At 38.5% G+C, this 16,200-nt stretch overlaps 1 protein-coding gene across 7 annotated transcripts in view; it reads left to right on the top strand.

Annotated features, from left to right (window-relative positions):
• The window catches only part of NCOA2 (nuclear receptor coactivator 2), a 195,152-nt gene that overhangs the window by 156,166 nt on the left and 22,786 nt on the right, over window positions 1–16,200 (top strand). For all 7 annotated transcript variants that reach the window (XM_069854222.1, XM_069854224.1, XM_069854219.1 and 4 more), the window contains 5 exons: window positions 6,083–6,293; window positions 9,401–9,610; window positions 11,611–11,826; window positions 12,457–12,586; window positions 15,554–15,719. In XM_069854222.1, the coding sequence (XP_069710323.1) occupies window positions 6,083–6,293; window positions 9,401–9,610; window positions 11,611–11,826; window positions 12,457–12,586; window positions 15,554–15,719 (933 nt within the window). The remainder of the gene's footprint in view (window positions 1–6,082; window positions 6,294–9,400; window positions 9,611–11,610; window positions 11,827–12,456; window positions 12,587–15,553; window positions 15,720–16,200) is intronic.

Here is a 16,200-nt window from a genome sequence, read left to right as displayed (position 1 = left end):
GGAGCAGGAGAGGAATACAAAATAATGCAAGCATTTATGTAGCTGGAGGCCACGCCTTTGAGCAAATAACCACTTTACCCCAATTATAAAATCACTGAAAATATTTAGCATCAAAAACTCTTCAGCTTTGGAGACGGTCTCCCACAGGAAGTGCTCATTGCCTAAATTTAGATCAAAGCTGGAACTATTTAGTGCAAGACTAGAACACAGATTCTAAATTATTCCATCCTCCTGCATCCTTTCCTCCCCTCCCCCAGCTTCTTCCTCCCATATGTAAAAATTAGCCGTGTGCTTGTGTTACCTATTTTGCAGGTTTATTTAAAACTTCTCCTTCCCGAGGAATGTTGTATTTTTAAGTAATTAGTCACTGGAGTGTGCAGTTTCTCTGGAAACTGCAGTGGAGCAGCAGTGGGACGGCCTCTGCAAGGGAGATCGGGGTGTGGGGAGGCAGCAGAGCCATTACATTTTCGCCTTTTACTTTTGGTGTGACTTTCTGAGCAGGAAATGCTTTGAAGTGCAACACTGTACTAAAAATAGCAGTCTTCTAGGTAGTGTGTTTAAACATATACTTCTTGAGAGAGCAGCAACTGACAGGAAGCCTTTCTCAAATGGCAGAGAATATTTCCAGCACCTTGTACCTTTTTCCCTTCCTTGGTGGGATGATGGTTATCAAGCTCTATAAGGCTGATTACTATTCCAGTTAAAGTAGCTGTGTGGGAGAGGATGAGAGAGAGACCTGCTGGGAAGGCTCAGTGGAGCTTTTCCGAGTGCACCAGCAGTAGTAGAACTGTTGCTATCAAGCACCGTAATTGATTGTATCGTTCTCCACGATTCAAAAGGGAAGGCAGTGGAAGCATGACTCCTGATTTGCTACAGGTCTGTTTTATAGGGTGTCCCTCAACAATAAGACTGCCTTCCCCTGCTTTCCCTCCTGGCCCATCGACTCCTGCAGGGCTGCATGGCTGGACTTCATCCTGCAGCTTCCTTTCTCATGCACTGCTGCTTGTGCTGTCCCTCAAAAAAAACCTTGTGCTTCTGGCTGCAGCCAGCACACGCTGCTGCTGGTTGGGAGTAGCCCGTGTAGTGGTCAGCAGATGGTCATATCCGAGAAGGACTGGCCAACAGCTCGGGAGGAAGGAGAGTAAAAGTGTAGGAGGACAACAAAGAAATGTCACGTGCTGAACTATGTCAGATATTGCCTTGCTGAAGAAACATTTTGTTCAGCTGTATTGTTTTGCACTGCAAAACTTTTCTCTAAAACTTTATGTGGATTATCATGTTTGTATTACAGATGAAGAAAGCAAGATGTAGAAATTTGAAGCAGCTTATTCTCTGAGAAAGTTCTTGGCGTATTGTGGTTTCAAATCCTTTTCTCTAGGAGTGTACTCTTCTCTCTTTTAGCCAGTAGACAATATAGACGGTTTGTTTGTGTGACAGGGAGTTTGCAGTTCCACAGCCTCCACCAGTGCTGTCCCAGAAATCATCTTAAGTATTTACCTTTCTGTCCTAAAACTCGGGAACTGTTCTGGTGTTCCTCACACACTATGTTGTCCTCTTGCTTTATGTGGAAACCAGTATCTTTCCAATACTGACATATTTTCTTTACACATGCCACTCATCTCCCAAAAAACTATTTATTGATGTCTAGAATCCATTAAATTCATGAAGGACATTGGTTTCTTCTTGAAATTCTATCAAAACCTTAGAATAGGGAATTCCATTTTCTGAATGTCTTTCAATTTGAATTCTGTTTCCAGGAGTTAGTAGTAGATTAGCCTGATAATACAACACAATTTCTAGCTAATTGTATGTTTAGTGCAGTTACCAGGGAGAAAAAGATGATATGGATTCCACTCCTGATTTACTTCTTCCTTCATTTTGTAATCTTCTAATTTATGTCCAGTTTGGAGCAGGAGTTTGACTTTGTTTACCTTCTATGGTCAAGTGTTTTGCCCATGAGCTAACTTGGAGTTTATATAAGGCAGGTATAGTTTCAATTTCTGTCCCCATTAAAAGACTTCTGTTGCACGGAAAAAGTCCCAGATGCTTCTGTCATACATGGCTGTTAAATAAATGTATGTATATAGGAAGTTTGGAATACAGGGTCTCAGTGTAAGGCATGGACATTGCCCATCTCCAAAGAGCTTAGGATCTTATCTAGTCTTTTACAACACATGGAAGCTAGACTTTGTTTTACAAAGGTTGCTGTGTTAAACTTCATGTAGAGGTGTAACTGCCTTTCAGTAGAGCTGAAAAAAATTCTGTAAGCAATTAATGCAGCCTGCCTTTCTCTGCATGACCATGATAAGTACTTCAAAAGCAGAACCCTTTTCAAACTTGAAAATATTTCTAAGTTCTATTTTTCTTGTGTTTTCTAGCACTTAAGTGTCCAAGTTGTACAGAGACTTTTGTAATTGCATTGCTTGGAGATAGTGAAAATAGGTGCATGAGAACTTTCTTGTGATGCTTAGCACTTTATCAGGTTGGGGTTTTTTTAATGACAAATAATTGTTTTACAGGGGCGTTCGGGTGTGCCGTCTATTCACATAAAGTTCAATTTAAACCATTAACAAAATATATAAAAGAAAATTGCTATTAAACTAACCAAGTAGATATTTTAGTGCTAGTTTCTGTGCATGTGGTGTCATTTGAGTGTGAGTCTGGAAAGACTTAGGCTGATGTCATAGCTTGGCATTAATTCTAAAACTATCTTGGAGCTTTTGCTGCAGTTGAGAAACCTCATCAAAAATAAAAATTAAATATTTGATTATGTTACCAAAAAAAAGAGGAAGATTATGTATTTGTGTTGTTATAACATATCTGTTGTATTTGGCCTTTGTTTGCCCCTTCATGAGGGGATTTAAAAGCATCTTAGGGAGTGCAGTTTTCTGACACATGTGGATCGATGTGTTCTTCTCTGATTTTGCTTTGGATTTGCTGGTGGATTTTTTACATTTAATGTTTAAACAAAGAATTGCTGTAACCAGAATGTTTTGGGGTTGGTTGGTTTTGTTGGGATTTTTGGTCTTTTTTAGAAAAGAAAAAAAAAAAGGAAGAAGAAAGACACAAAAGTTCCCTACAGAACCAAACAAAAAAACCCTGCAACGTATAAAACTTCCCTTCACTGTTGTCTCAAATGTGTTTAATGAAGGCCATATGTCTTAATTTCTTCTGTGATTTATGATATGCTTCATCAATCTCCTATACTGACTCTTGCAGTCATCTTGTACCAGATCTCCCAGTGCTGAAAATGCAGCTTCTATAAACATCACTCACAGCTGTCTTTCAGAGCACCTTTTTGAATCTGTTTATCACCTGTCTGCACAATGGTTTAGGCGTCTTATAATCACATTTGATTCTTCCTGGCTTTACCTTTTCTGTTGGTGTGCTGTGTCTGCCCAGCTGCTTGTAAGTGCCTGGAAGGCAGCAAATCAGCATGGGGTTTTGTCAAAAGCAGGTAATGTTGAACCAACCTGTTTTCCTTCTGCAAGTGAGTAGTGGGCTTTTTGGCATAAGAGAAGCCAAGTGTCTTCTTTTGAATAAGGCTCTTCGGCACTTTTACATGTGGCATCCTCATAAGCAGATTAGAGATAGATGGTGAAGACAAAACTGCTATGAGTGGGTAGGGAGCTGTTTGGAAAACCTTACACACAAAGTAGTTATTTAAGGATTCACTGTCAAAATGGAGATGCTACAGGAGATTGTGGAGAGAACAGAATGTATGCTTGATAAAGCATACATGACACTTAAATGTTTGCAAATACACTGGAGGACAGAATTCAAATTCAGCTCCAACCAGGATATTTGGAGGAAAAATCTTAGGAAAACTTTCAGGGTGAACAAATGCTATTTGTTATAATTAGTCAAGAATAGTGTCATAGTTTGTTTGGAGTTTTTTTCAAAAAAAAAAAAAAAAAGGAGGGGACAGCTGGCTGGATAGGACCTTTTCAGAGCTATGTTGAGGGATCATAGTGAGCCACAAGATGAGAGAGAATGAGTAATGGCATGTAATTAAAAAGAGTGATTTTTTTGCTTCATTCAGCAGCTCTAAGTTTTCACCTTGAGTCCTGTTCTGGACATGGCACTTCAGCAGAAGTGTGGATCAACTGAAGACAGTCTGCAGGAGCAATAAGAGTAATGATAGGTTTAGAAAACAGATTATATGCTGAAAAATTCCAACAAGTTGAGATTGATTATTAACTTCATCTTAAAACCCAAACAGTGTGTGTTTTCAAAAGGTTAGAAAAAGGAAGGGGACACAAATTGTTCTCCAGATTCAACATACTACAGGAAGGAAGCATCTACCTTTTCAGTCGGGGAGATTTTGAATTGATACTGGGGAAAAACCTCTAGTGGTAAGAATGGCAGAGTGCAGAAATTAATTCCCTGAAGAAGCTGTAGAATTGTTGTCACTAGATGTCTTTAACAAGAAGCTACCTGAATTTCTGTAGGGAATGGCATGCAGTGATTTTGCCTTGAGGCTTTAAATTTCTTCCAGTCGTCTGATTCTGTGATTTCCTACCAGTTTGCCAATAACATCAGCCTCCAGATCACCCTCATGCTGCCTTTTAATGGAGTGAATGCCTTCCTCTTTTGCACCATATGTTCCAATCTGTAAGAGTACAAGGTGATGTGGAAGGAGTAGAGAGTAATACCACATTTATCTGCAGTCAGCCATCCAAAAAAAAGGTTTATAGAGAAGTAAACTTGAGGCATCTTAGCTACCTGTGAATAAAATAGCTGGCCTTCCTAGGAGTGGGTTAGCTGTGGCAGGAGGAGTTCAGCACAGACTAATGTGCAGTGCTTCCTAGCTAGGCTGAGAGAATCTTGGTAGGTAATTTAACACCATCTTGGGTATTTCTATGTTATTGTGTGGTCTACATTGTAAGCTTGTTCTCAATAACCAACAAGTTCATTATGTGGTGGTAGGAAAAAAAAGAAAAAGAACAGGAAGAAATGTATTTCAGTTGTATGCTTGTTTGTGGTGTTATTTCTCAGTTCCCCATCCTTCACAGCTGGCTGCTCACTCTCTGCCTCTTCCGTCATTGCATATTTCCTAACAAAGGTGCTGATTTTGAGTAGGTTTTTGTTATATATACTGTCATGGAATTTTCCCTGTGCAACTTAGTGGTAACTGAGACTGGACTACCTGTTGATAATTATTACCCAAAAGAGTTTTACCCTATTTCGTAGTGTAAGATCGAAGAATGTACTTGTAGTAAGTTCTACATTTCAGTCAGAAAAAGATTTTGATTCTGAGAGTTTATAGACAGAGAAGCTTAAAAAAAAATACTGGTGAAAATCAACATTGTTAACAAAAACATGCAGGTCAGTTTTTATATTAGTATAATATTAATTTTTTTTTCCATATTCATTTGATGATTAGTTTCTAATTAATTGAATGTAACAAGATTTCTCCTTTTTTTTTTTTCTTACTGTAGAGAAGTTATTTTCACTGATTTGGGATGTTGTAAGCAAAATAAGTTCCTAAATCTAGTATCTAGTTGACAGGTTTAATTTATAGAACTACATTGAATTCTTTATTTCTTGCCAGCTAACTTTAAGGTTTTGAATATAAAAAAGGAAATGTGTATGGGGAATTGTTTTAGCCATGAAGCAACTTTTCCATCGTATGCTTTTAATCAAGTCATAAAGAGACTAGAAATACGACTGTGCTGAAAGGAATATTGGTTTTACCTACATAAACCCCCATCTTCATCGCTGTTGGATCTCTTCCCCTGCCAAATTATCCCTGCTGTCTGCACCAGTCACTGAGTGCACAGGGAGAATCTCTCCTTTGCCTGAGGTGCAGATCTTGTGGATTTGTATATCCCGATGATGGGGTTTTGAAGGGGTGCCAGTGCCACACCAGGCTTCCCAAATGCAAAGCAGACGAGCCCTGGGAGGCCTGCACAGTCCCATTTTGGCAACTGTGAGTTTCCTCCGCATCAAGCTTCTTGCAGGAAGCATCCGAAGCCAGTGTGGGCATAACGGTTGCAGGCTGCCTGGCTCAGTGTGAGCAGGACGCCAACAGCAGACAAGCAGCGATGTGTACTGTGGGTTTGTGTTTTTTTTATTGCAGCCAGGCAGTGAATTGGATAACTTGGAGGAGATTCTGGATGACCTGCAGAACAGCCAGTTACCACAGCTTTTCCCAGATAGCCGCCCAGGCGCGCCAGCGGGCTCGGTTGACAAGCAAGCCATCATTAATGACCTCATGCAGCTCACCAGTGACAGCAGCCCCGGCACGGCTGTGGCCACCCAGAAACCAGCGATGAGGATTTCACAGAGCAGTGAGTCTGCCTTTTGCGCGTGTGTAGGCCAAGTTCGCAAACCTCCAGAGTGGTGGTCGTGGTGCCCCTGGGTCAGCCGGGCAGGAACCAGGCAACTCCTTGTCCCGGTCTAGTCTTGTGTGATGACATAGCGCCATCTGCGGTCATCCCATTTTGACATGTGCGGAGGTTATGTCTAATTCACTCGCCGTGGTGGAAGTCTGTGCCCTCCGAGGAGTTTTAAGGGTAACCTCAAAATAAATTAAACACCCGCCTCTGTGGTTATAGGTGAACCTGCTCTCTGGGGGGCTTTCGCATGGAGAGCACACGTGTTTCATTCTAAGGCAGATAGCTCCTTTCCAGCAACTCTTGCACTAAAAGGGACGAGAGAGGTTTTTCTAAGCATGAAGGAGAGTTGTCTTCTAAAACCACAAGACCAGTAGAAAGACATATGATTAAGAGGAATGCCCAAGTTTAATTTGAAACTGTGGCTTTTAATTGAGTCACTTCCAGCTGTTAGTATTCCTTAACTTTATTAATAAACTTACAAATCTGTGTTGAAATGTTGTTCTACCGCTCTGCAATGATAGAAAGTCAGCAAGATGAGAGTTTTATCAGCTACAAATGTTGAAGAAAATACCATTAAAAGCCACTGCTTCATTATTTTTTTCTCCTCTTGGCTAGGATGGCAGCATCTCTTCCTTAAATGTACATTGATGTTTTTCTGTTAAACCTTGGGCTTAGATAATATTCTTAGTTATTCTGATGTTACTAAAATAACACCATGCCACTCTCAAATGAACTCAAATTGTTACTTATCGATGTTTAGATACATATTAATATTAATAAGTATCAATGTTTAAATTTGCATTTAAACTACTACAGATTTTAACACTGTTGCTCAGAGAAAGATATTTTCATTTAATGTACTCAGTTTGGTAAGTGTGGGGGTACTAACAGCACCAGCACGTAAGTCAGAAGGAAATCTCTGTGCATCTGATAACTTTAGTGTATTATTTCTGAAGCAAAGTCTGCTGGTTCCTTTCACTGTAGACTTGACTTTCCAGAGTTAACCTAACTTTAAATCTGCTTTCAAAGCTACTGGCAGTATAGTAACAGCATGATTTTAAATGAAAGTGCCTTGGTGGTTGGCAACAATTCTGTAAAAGCAGCTTCCTGTTTCCCATGTAAGTTAAAACCCTAAAACTTTGCACCCCCCAGCTCAGTCTTATGTCTGTGCTTGATTCTCCTAAGGAACCTTCTGCCTTGTTGTCAGTAGAAGAGCATACAGAAAACACACAGAAATAGCGAGTGGCTTCTTACGTGCTCACAGAAAAGCAATATAGGATGAATGTCAAATCGTATAGAATTCCAAAAGAGGTTTGAGTTTTTAGATTTTTCTTTATGAAAAAATTCTAGTTTTGATCTTACAGGTTTTACATGAAAATGCTTGAAATATTTTTATCTTTATAGATATATATATGATATATATGATTCGAAAGCTGCTAAATTTGCCAGGTTGCTGGAGTTGGTTGTGGGGAGGATAGGGAGCTTCCTTCAGTCCCATCCTGACAGACTCAAAAATGTGATCTGGGCACCATCACGTCTCATCAACTGTGCTGTTATTTTGTGCTGATTTCCGTTTTGTAGGATCAATGGGTGCTGGCAAAGCTATCCATATAATAACTTACTCATCTATGTGATTTTTTTTTCCACCTTCTGGGTAATACTATTCTAAACTGTCGCTGAAGTTTGTGTTTAGTTCTATCCTTAGACTTTATGATGCCCCCAATCTTGGGAAGGTCATTTTTGTCTCATATATAAGTTCTGTTTCCTTCTTTGAACAGAGTCACCACAAAATTTTGATCTCATGGCTAGAAATCAGGTGTATGTGATACAATGTATTTCTTACAAGTGTGTAAGCACATTCACCTGGCAGAGAACTTACATTAAAAATAAATACAACATGTTCCTATAGTCTGGTTTTGTAAAATAGAAAAGAAGTCAGACATCTTTGTAGTAAGATGTTTCTATACTTTTTTACAAGCTTAATAAGCCTCATCTATGTTCTCAAATTCAAAAGTATCACTACTTTGATTTAAAATAAGAAAGAAGTTCTTTAACTGCTTTATAACGTGATGCATATAAAAATGCACAAGTTGTTTTAAGGATGCATTTTTATCAGAGACTCACATTGGAGAAGCTGTAAGGAAGTATTGCAAATTATAATTGCACAAAAATTGTTAATTTATTTGGATGCATTTTGTTGATATGATTGGAAATGGAATCGTAGGCACAAGGTCAGTGTGTGATTCATGTTTGAGAACTGGTTGTGCACATAGGGGATGCTTTCAGGCATTGGAACATTGCCCAAACACCAACTGAGCCAGATGCTTTCTGGTCAAGGTCTGAAGCTCACTTTTCTGAGGCTGCTGTTTTCTTTGCAGTGGCTGATTAAATTTTAGAGCACAGAACACTTCAATAGAAGAAAATAGTTATATAAAGGCAACAGTAACAATCAAGTGTGGTTCTGTTTGTCAGAATATTATGGTATCATGGCTCTGATTCTGGGCCACTTTGTTGTTGCTGAATCATGGAAGTATTTATTTTAGTGACAAAAATATAATAAAACATTTGTGAGAGAGATGTAGAAACGGGGCTACAGAATCTGATATACAGTCAATCTGTCCTTAATTTTGGTAACTTCTCAAGGGGCACAGCTTATGCTGGAAATCTTTAAAAACTGAGATAATTTCTAACAGTCTGCCTCAGGATGACATCTGTACGCAATTACAGTCCTACCAGGTATAAGATTGATTGGCAGTAGTATGCACATCACACAGTGGTATATTTTGCTGTAGTGGCTCTTCTGTGAGTTAAATTACATCATTTGAAGCTTTAAAAATATAAGTCATGTCTGGTTTAGTGTCAGAATGTTCCATGTTGAAATTTACATAAAAATGATAAGAAGGGATGTTTCTCAGACAGATATGGAGTGGGTAAATTATGCAGCACTAAACAGCTCAGCCCAAGAGCTTACAGTGTGTTTGGGTTTGGTTTGTTTTTTTTTTTACAAGTAGAGTTTCCATTCTTGTAACTTTGCTTTTTTCTTTGCTCCTCCTGTCTAGCTTTTAATAACCCACGAGCAGGGCAACTGGGCAGGTTATTACCAAACCAGAATTTACCACTTGACATCACACTGCAGAACCCAACAGGTGCAGGAACTTTCCCACCCATAAGAACGAGTAACCCTTATTCAGTGATACCTCAGCCAGGACTGATGGGCAGGAATGAAGGGATGATAGGAAGTCAAGGAACTTTAGCCAACAGTAACACAGGTAAGATGGCTTTCCATTTCTTTAAATATAGTTGAGTTGCAGGCTTTAGCATGTGTAATTTATTGTTGGGGTTATTACAAGTAGAGGTTATTATAACTACTTTCCAGAGAAAGTCTACAAAAAAATCATATTTCATGGGCTGTTACGTATTGACATATTTATTTTGAACTTGAGTTTCTGCATATTTTTAAGTCCGGCTCTTTATGCACTGCTTTTCACCTGCCTAAATTTGCAGATGAACACACTGTATTGTTAGTTTCTGTTCCCATCAATTCAGCTAAGACTTAGATAGATAAAGATACAATCTTCCTCAGAAAGGCAAATAAATGAACCATTTCTCTGTAGAGATAGGGTTTTTTAAAAGCAAAATTTTGTGCAGTGCAGTTTCTCTTATGATGTGTATCTCTACAGACCTTGGTTTTGTCCTTAGTTATCCTTTGTTTATTGGCCTTAGTTCTAATTTTAAAGTAAAGAAATGCTAATATTTTAATTATTTTCTAAAAGGTAAACTTTTGGAAACCATCAGATGTTGCAGTGGTATTACCTATTGTCATGGATTATGCCTTATCTGTGGTGCATTCATTTCTTCTTGTTGTCCTTATATTTTACAAAGATACCATAGCGGGTTTCACAAGAAAAGTCTGTCTGATTGGCTTATTTCAGCTGGTACATAGTATGAGACTGTCCAAGTCAACAGCTGCTAAGAACTCTGAGTAAATAAATGGGTATTGTAAGTCCTTTTAGCTGGCTATTCGCTATCAAATCTTATATTTAGTTTGCATCAGTTTTAAAGAAAGACATACTGTCAGACACTAAAATTTCCTATTTAAGCAGTTTAGAGGTCAACTTGTAGTCTTTCATGTGTCCTATTACTTGTGTGTTCTGTATACGTATTAGAGGATGTTATTCATCCTGTGTATACAAGTCAAGGAGTATTATCTCTGTTCCTGCCATTTGCCCTAGCACACCATGTATTTCAGCTGATGGAATGTGTGCACAAATAAAACAAACCTGGGAATGTAACAGTGAAGCAAATTTTGTACAGCAGCTGAACAATGCCCCTCTTCAGATGATTTTTCTCCTTGGTTATGTATCACCAAATAATTGACCTGATGAGTAATGCTTGTGTGGCTTACAGTATTCATTTAGGAATGTTGCAAAATGCAGCTGTAGAAACCAGTAGTCCAGTCTGAAATAAGTGTTTTATCTGCTCTCTTGACCATATAAAATTGAAATGTATAAAATTATGCATGTACATCCCTCCATTTTGGAGGGGTTTTATACTGAGGTTTGGTTGGGTTTTTTTGGCTACTGTCAGCGTGTAGTACTCTATATATTCCAAGTGTAAATAAATTGTATCGGTTGTTTACAGTAGATGTAGGAGGACTTCCCCTAAAATAACGGTAATGAACTTCAGCATCTATCGGAAAGTTCCTATGAGTAATTTCCCTGCACTGTATATTGATTTGAAATTATCTGGGGTGAGCCTTGAAGCTAAGGCGGCTCTATGTTCTGAATGAAAGGACTCACCAGAAGATGTTGGCAGAATGTGAATTTAAATTTAATCCTTCTAATTTGTAAATGTGTGTAACAGTAACATGTTGTTATTCAAGTCTTCATTCTCACCACTCAAAAAGTAAAGCACTGGTACACACATCAGCAAACACGATTCATTTCCTGAGGAAGGAAGTTAGGGCTATCCACACACCCTCGGCACCTGTTGTAGACTACATGTAGGAACACTTACTCTGAACAGCCTTTCGGAAATGATAAGAGGATCTTCCTCGTGTAAAATGTATAATAGTCTCCAGTCCCTTGACTAAGCAGCATAAGACATCATCATAAGGCTTCGCACATCTGGACAGGCAGTTGTGTTACAATGTGCTTTGAGTGAAACTACTGCATTTTCGTAGCTAAAAATGTAGCTTATGAGGCAGTAGTAGTACTAACGCTGGTCTGAATCGTGTGCCAGCACCTGATTCTGTTTGGCTTTTGTACAGGAATGATCAGTGGCAATGCCCCTCGGCCTGCCATGACATCTGGAGACTGGGGAAGCCAGGCTTCTGCTGTGAGGGTGACCTGCGCGTCCACAGCTAGTGCCATGAACAGGCCCGTGCAAGCAGGCATGATCCGCAATCCTACGGCCAGCATCCCCTTGAGACCCAGCAACCAGCCTGGCCCAAGGCAGATGCTTCCATCTCAGGTCATGAATATGGGTAAGTTAGGGCACGTGTGGGTTTGCGCTTTTTGTCATATGCTGAGTTGTCAAAGATGAAGCAGAAAAGAAAGTGAAGACTCACTCCAGCTATAGATTTAATGAGAACTGTATTCCACAGTGAAAGTTGTCTGGGGAAGTGGGAAGGAAGGTGTATAAAGCCCTAACATTTAATTCATATATTAATATGAACAATTCCTGCTATTCCATAGCTCTACAGTGATGTGGCCAAAGAAAGAGAATATGAAGTTGCTCTTGTTTCTTAAAGACCATGGGTTTTTTTAAGAGGAAATGCTGGGAACGTTATCATTGTTCTTGGTCACTTTCAAAGCAAGTACATTGTTATACTGGTGCTACGTGCTGTCTTTTTTTTTATGCTTATCTTACTAATTTTTTACATCTGTGGTGTCATATCTGCTGGTTTGTGGTTTTGAACCACTTTTGAGTTCTCATTTTATTTTCTCAAGTCTTAAAAGCCATTTTTAACAAAAAAGCATCATGCTTTTAAGTGTGATGCATCTGAAGTCAGTGGTTTTGTTTGATTTTACTGTAGCATAGGTAATTCAGTAGAAACAATTAAGTTGAATGTAGGTTCTTTTCACCAAACTTACATGGTTATTTCTTTCATTAGGGCCGTCCGAATTGGAGATGAACATGGGAGGACCTCAGTATAGCCAACAGCAGGCGCCTCCAAATCAGACTGCACCATGGCCAGACAGCATCTTGCCTATAGATCAGGCAACTTTTGGTAGTCAGAACAGGTGAGTCTTGCTGTTGCATCAAAACATGGAAAAATTTTGCAGGCGATATATTATACATGTCAAGGAAACAAAGCCCTGTGTAAAATACTCTCCAAATGTCTATCACCTGAACGCTTGTAGTATCTTACACTTGTGCAACGCATACGTGTTCCAGTACCACTTATAAATGCTCTCATGGCCATTTAATGTGTGTGTGTAAGAACTGGAGGTTCTGTATCACAGTTAATGCTGCCAGTGCTTTGGGTAGTTGCACTGTTTTCACCTCTCAAGCATTAATATGAATTAATATTATGATTCTGTCTGATTTTGCTGATTTAATTGTTAACAGTTTTGTTTAACACTGAACGTGGAAAAATGCCAGAGCCTTCGTAGTTGTAAGATAGTTGTCTTTTCCTACAACAGAGTAGCATTTTCAGTAGTGTAGGACATCATTAATTTCTGTTTTGTCTGGGGGTTTTAATTGACCTGAATTCTGTAAAAGGTGAAGAAGGAAAGATGAAGTGAAATCGAGGCTGCCTCTTCTTTGAAGTTAACTCTTTCTCTGGTATCCAGAATCACAGTTTGATCATGAGTTATTAAGTCATACGTAATATATTGGCTTTGTTCATTATTAAGACTTTTAAATAATGCCATAACCATGAAAAGCAATTCATACTTCTTCTAGAAAAGATGTATTTTCTACAAGAGGTTCGCCAATTTAATTAGAGAAAAAAAATATGTATATAATGTATAAATGATAAAAGATGGACCAAGAAAGGAGGAACGCTGAAACATTTTGAATTGTATGAGTTGGGATGTTTTTCAGTAACAAATAAGAGGAGTGCTGAAGAGACTATTAAGAAGCAGCAATTGGAAAAAAAGTGTATTTGAAGAAAGATTGATCTTCTGACAGCATTCTCTTAATTTTCATTACGAAAGCATGTCTGAAAATATTATCTGTAATTTTAAGTGTGGTATTTCTTTTGTTACTTTTCTACCTTCTTCATGGTGTTTCAAGGTGTTTCCTAGCATAGGTTAATTATTCACTTAAAAAAAATGGCACTGTAAAATAAAATACAGAGCCATGTTTCGTCAGCAAGACAGGCAGATAATTCTTCCGTTTTGTTACCTTTGCTTTTCTTATTATTTCCTTGTAGCTGAAGATGGTGAAAGAAGTCCCTTCATGTTGCATTTGAAAGTATTCATATTTTGATCGTTTACACCCAGAGATAACAAATTGTTTGGTGCTGCCATTTTTTATTTTATTAATCCCGGAGATTTGTATTTTTATAATCTTATTATCATCATGAGTATTAAATGTGATAGAAGTTAAATTGTGAGTAAAAATTTTTTTAGAGGAAAAATTAAACCTTATCATTCTGATATATGAAAGAAATAGGGAAAAGACCCAAAGTAATTGTCATTGTTTAACATACAGAATTTGACAAATGTTTTAAAATTTTTCTTACCATGTGTACTCATGTCCATTTACAATTTGAGGGAGGTTTTTTGGCTAGACCCAAAATCTGATTATTATTTTTCAGATCATAGATACCTTCTTATAAATCCTCTTTAAAGCCTGCAAGCAATTTGATCCAAACGATTTTTTTTTGCTCTTCACTTTTACTGAGTTATAATTCCATCTGTGAGAGTTATAGAAACTTATATATATATGAGATTGATTAATACTTTCCAGTGTTTTAGAGGTACTTCATACATATCCTTTTTTTTTTTTTTTTAATAGTCTGGATCTAATTAAAAAGAATGTGGTTTTGTTAGTTTTCCTGCTTGCCATCCTTTGTGTTTTAAGGTGTATAAGCCTGATGATGCAGCCCTTTCGTTCTGCTTAGCTTTGACATAGAGACTAGACTTCCATGGCAACCATATATCTCATTATGGAAACGAAATACACAAACATGTTTCTTTGTTTTTCCAAACAGATATGTAAAAAGGGTTCACATATAGTGCTGTTTCCTCCCTCCATATGTGACAGCTTTTGTTGTCTCTGAGTAATTATCTGGGATGAGATTCTGCCATGATGTGCATATAGTAGCTGCCCTTGCTTGCAGAATGCTTTGCTCTTTATATTTTCTATTACAGTGTTATAGTATTGTCCATGGAGTAGGGCTTGTGTGTGAACTGCAAAACAAAAATATGTCATTTGGCTGCAGATAAGGTGTTATTTCAGATTTAGGTTGTTTCTCACTAAGTTTTGTCCTTTGGGTTTCGAATAAACCTTTATTCTGCCTTTGTAACTGTGAGTGTGCTTTACATACAAATTCAGGGTGAGGAAATCAGGATCTATGGAGCCAGCACACTGCCTGACAGTATCCAAATTCTTGCTGACACCTTCTGAGGTGCATAACCAAGTGCATAAACTGGTACTTAAGTGTGCAATTCTGTAATATGGGTTAACCTGATGCACTGTTTTGCTGCAAAAGTCCTTTTCTCTTTGTTCCCTCATGCTTCTGTCCAGCTCTTCCAGATGTTTGGTTTGTGTGAGCTCAGACAGTCCTCAGACCCCCGTGTGACCTTTTCGGCTTACTTAGTCTGGTAGAAAACCAATTAAGAAGCATCTGTGGAAATTGGTTCTTTTTCTACTTGTGATACTATGCTTAATCTGACCTCTAAAATTCAAAGTTACAGTTAGTTAAAAAAAAATTTAGTCTTCTGGTTCAGGGACTACATTCTATACTGATTTCTGTGCTCCTCTGTTGACTCTGCAGTATGATATCGGGCATACCTTTGGTCTGCTTACTTACTTGTCCAATACACCATGCTTGTAGGGCCGTGACAGGAATTGATCGTGCTATTTAGTTATTTCTTTGGGTAGCATAACTTTCATCCAGAATAGTTTACTAAACAAAATTGGCAGCAATTAAAATAATTTCTGTCTCCACTTGTTACTTCAATTTGAGTACTAATCCTCTGATATTATTTCTTGTTTTCAAGCAGCTGTTTACCAACAATGTGTTCATGTTTTGACAGGCAACCATTTGGCAGCTCACCAGATGATCTCTTGTGTAATCATCCCTCATCAGAGTCACCAAGTGACGAGGGTGCTCTTCTGGATCAGCTTTACATGGCATTAAGGAATTTTGATGGTTTAGAAGAAATCGACAGGGCTCTAGGAATACCGGAACTAGTTAGCCAGGTATACCGAATGTTGCATTGTCTGTATTAGAAATTGTATTTAAAGGATATGTTGTTAAGGTGGCGGTTAAAAGTGTGTTGAAAAAGGAGATTATAAAATACTCCTTGCAAGCGATGATGGAGTTATGTATTTTGGTTGGAATCCATGTGACAGCATGAGGTCACGTGAAAAGCTTCCTTCAGCCCCAGGTTTAGTCTTCCTTCCTCTCCTCTGCCACACTTGTCTAGCTTTCCTGCTTCTGACCTCTGCTGAGCCACTTTGCTTTGTGTAACTAACCTTACCAAAACCAGAAAATTAACAGGCTTCTGCTCATTTGGTGGTCGGAAGAACAAATTCTGTGTGGAAGAAAGGTAAGATCAAGGCCAGCAATGGGGTATAAAAAGGAAGAAGAAAGAGTGTGAGGACCTAAGAGCAGAGGAGCAAGATCAAGACCTTTGTGTGATGAGGGCAACAAGTTTTTGGATGAGCAAGCTGCAATGTA

The sequence above is a fragment of the Phaenicophaeus curvirostris genome, chromosome 3, assembly GCF_032191515.1.
Source record: "Phaenicophaeus curvirostris isolate KB17595 chromosome 3, BPBGC_Pcur_1.0, whole genome shotgun sequence".
Classification (NCBI taxonomy): Eukaryota; Metazoa; Chordata; class Aves; order Cuculiformes; family Cuculidae; genus Phaenicophaeus; species Phaenicophaeus curvirostris.
This window is presented reverse-complemented; position numbering and strand designations above follow the sequence as displayed.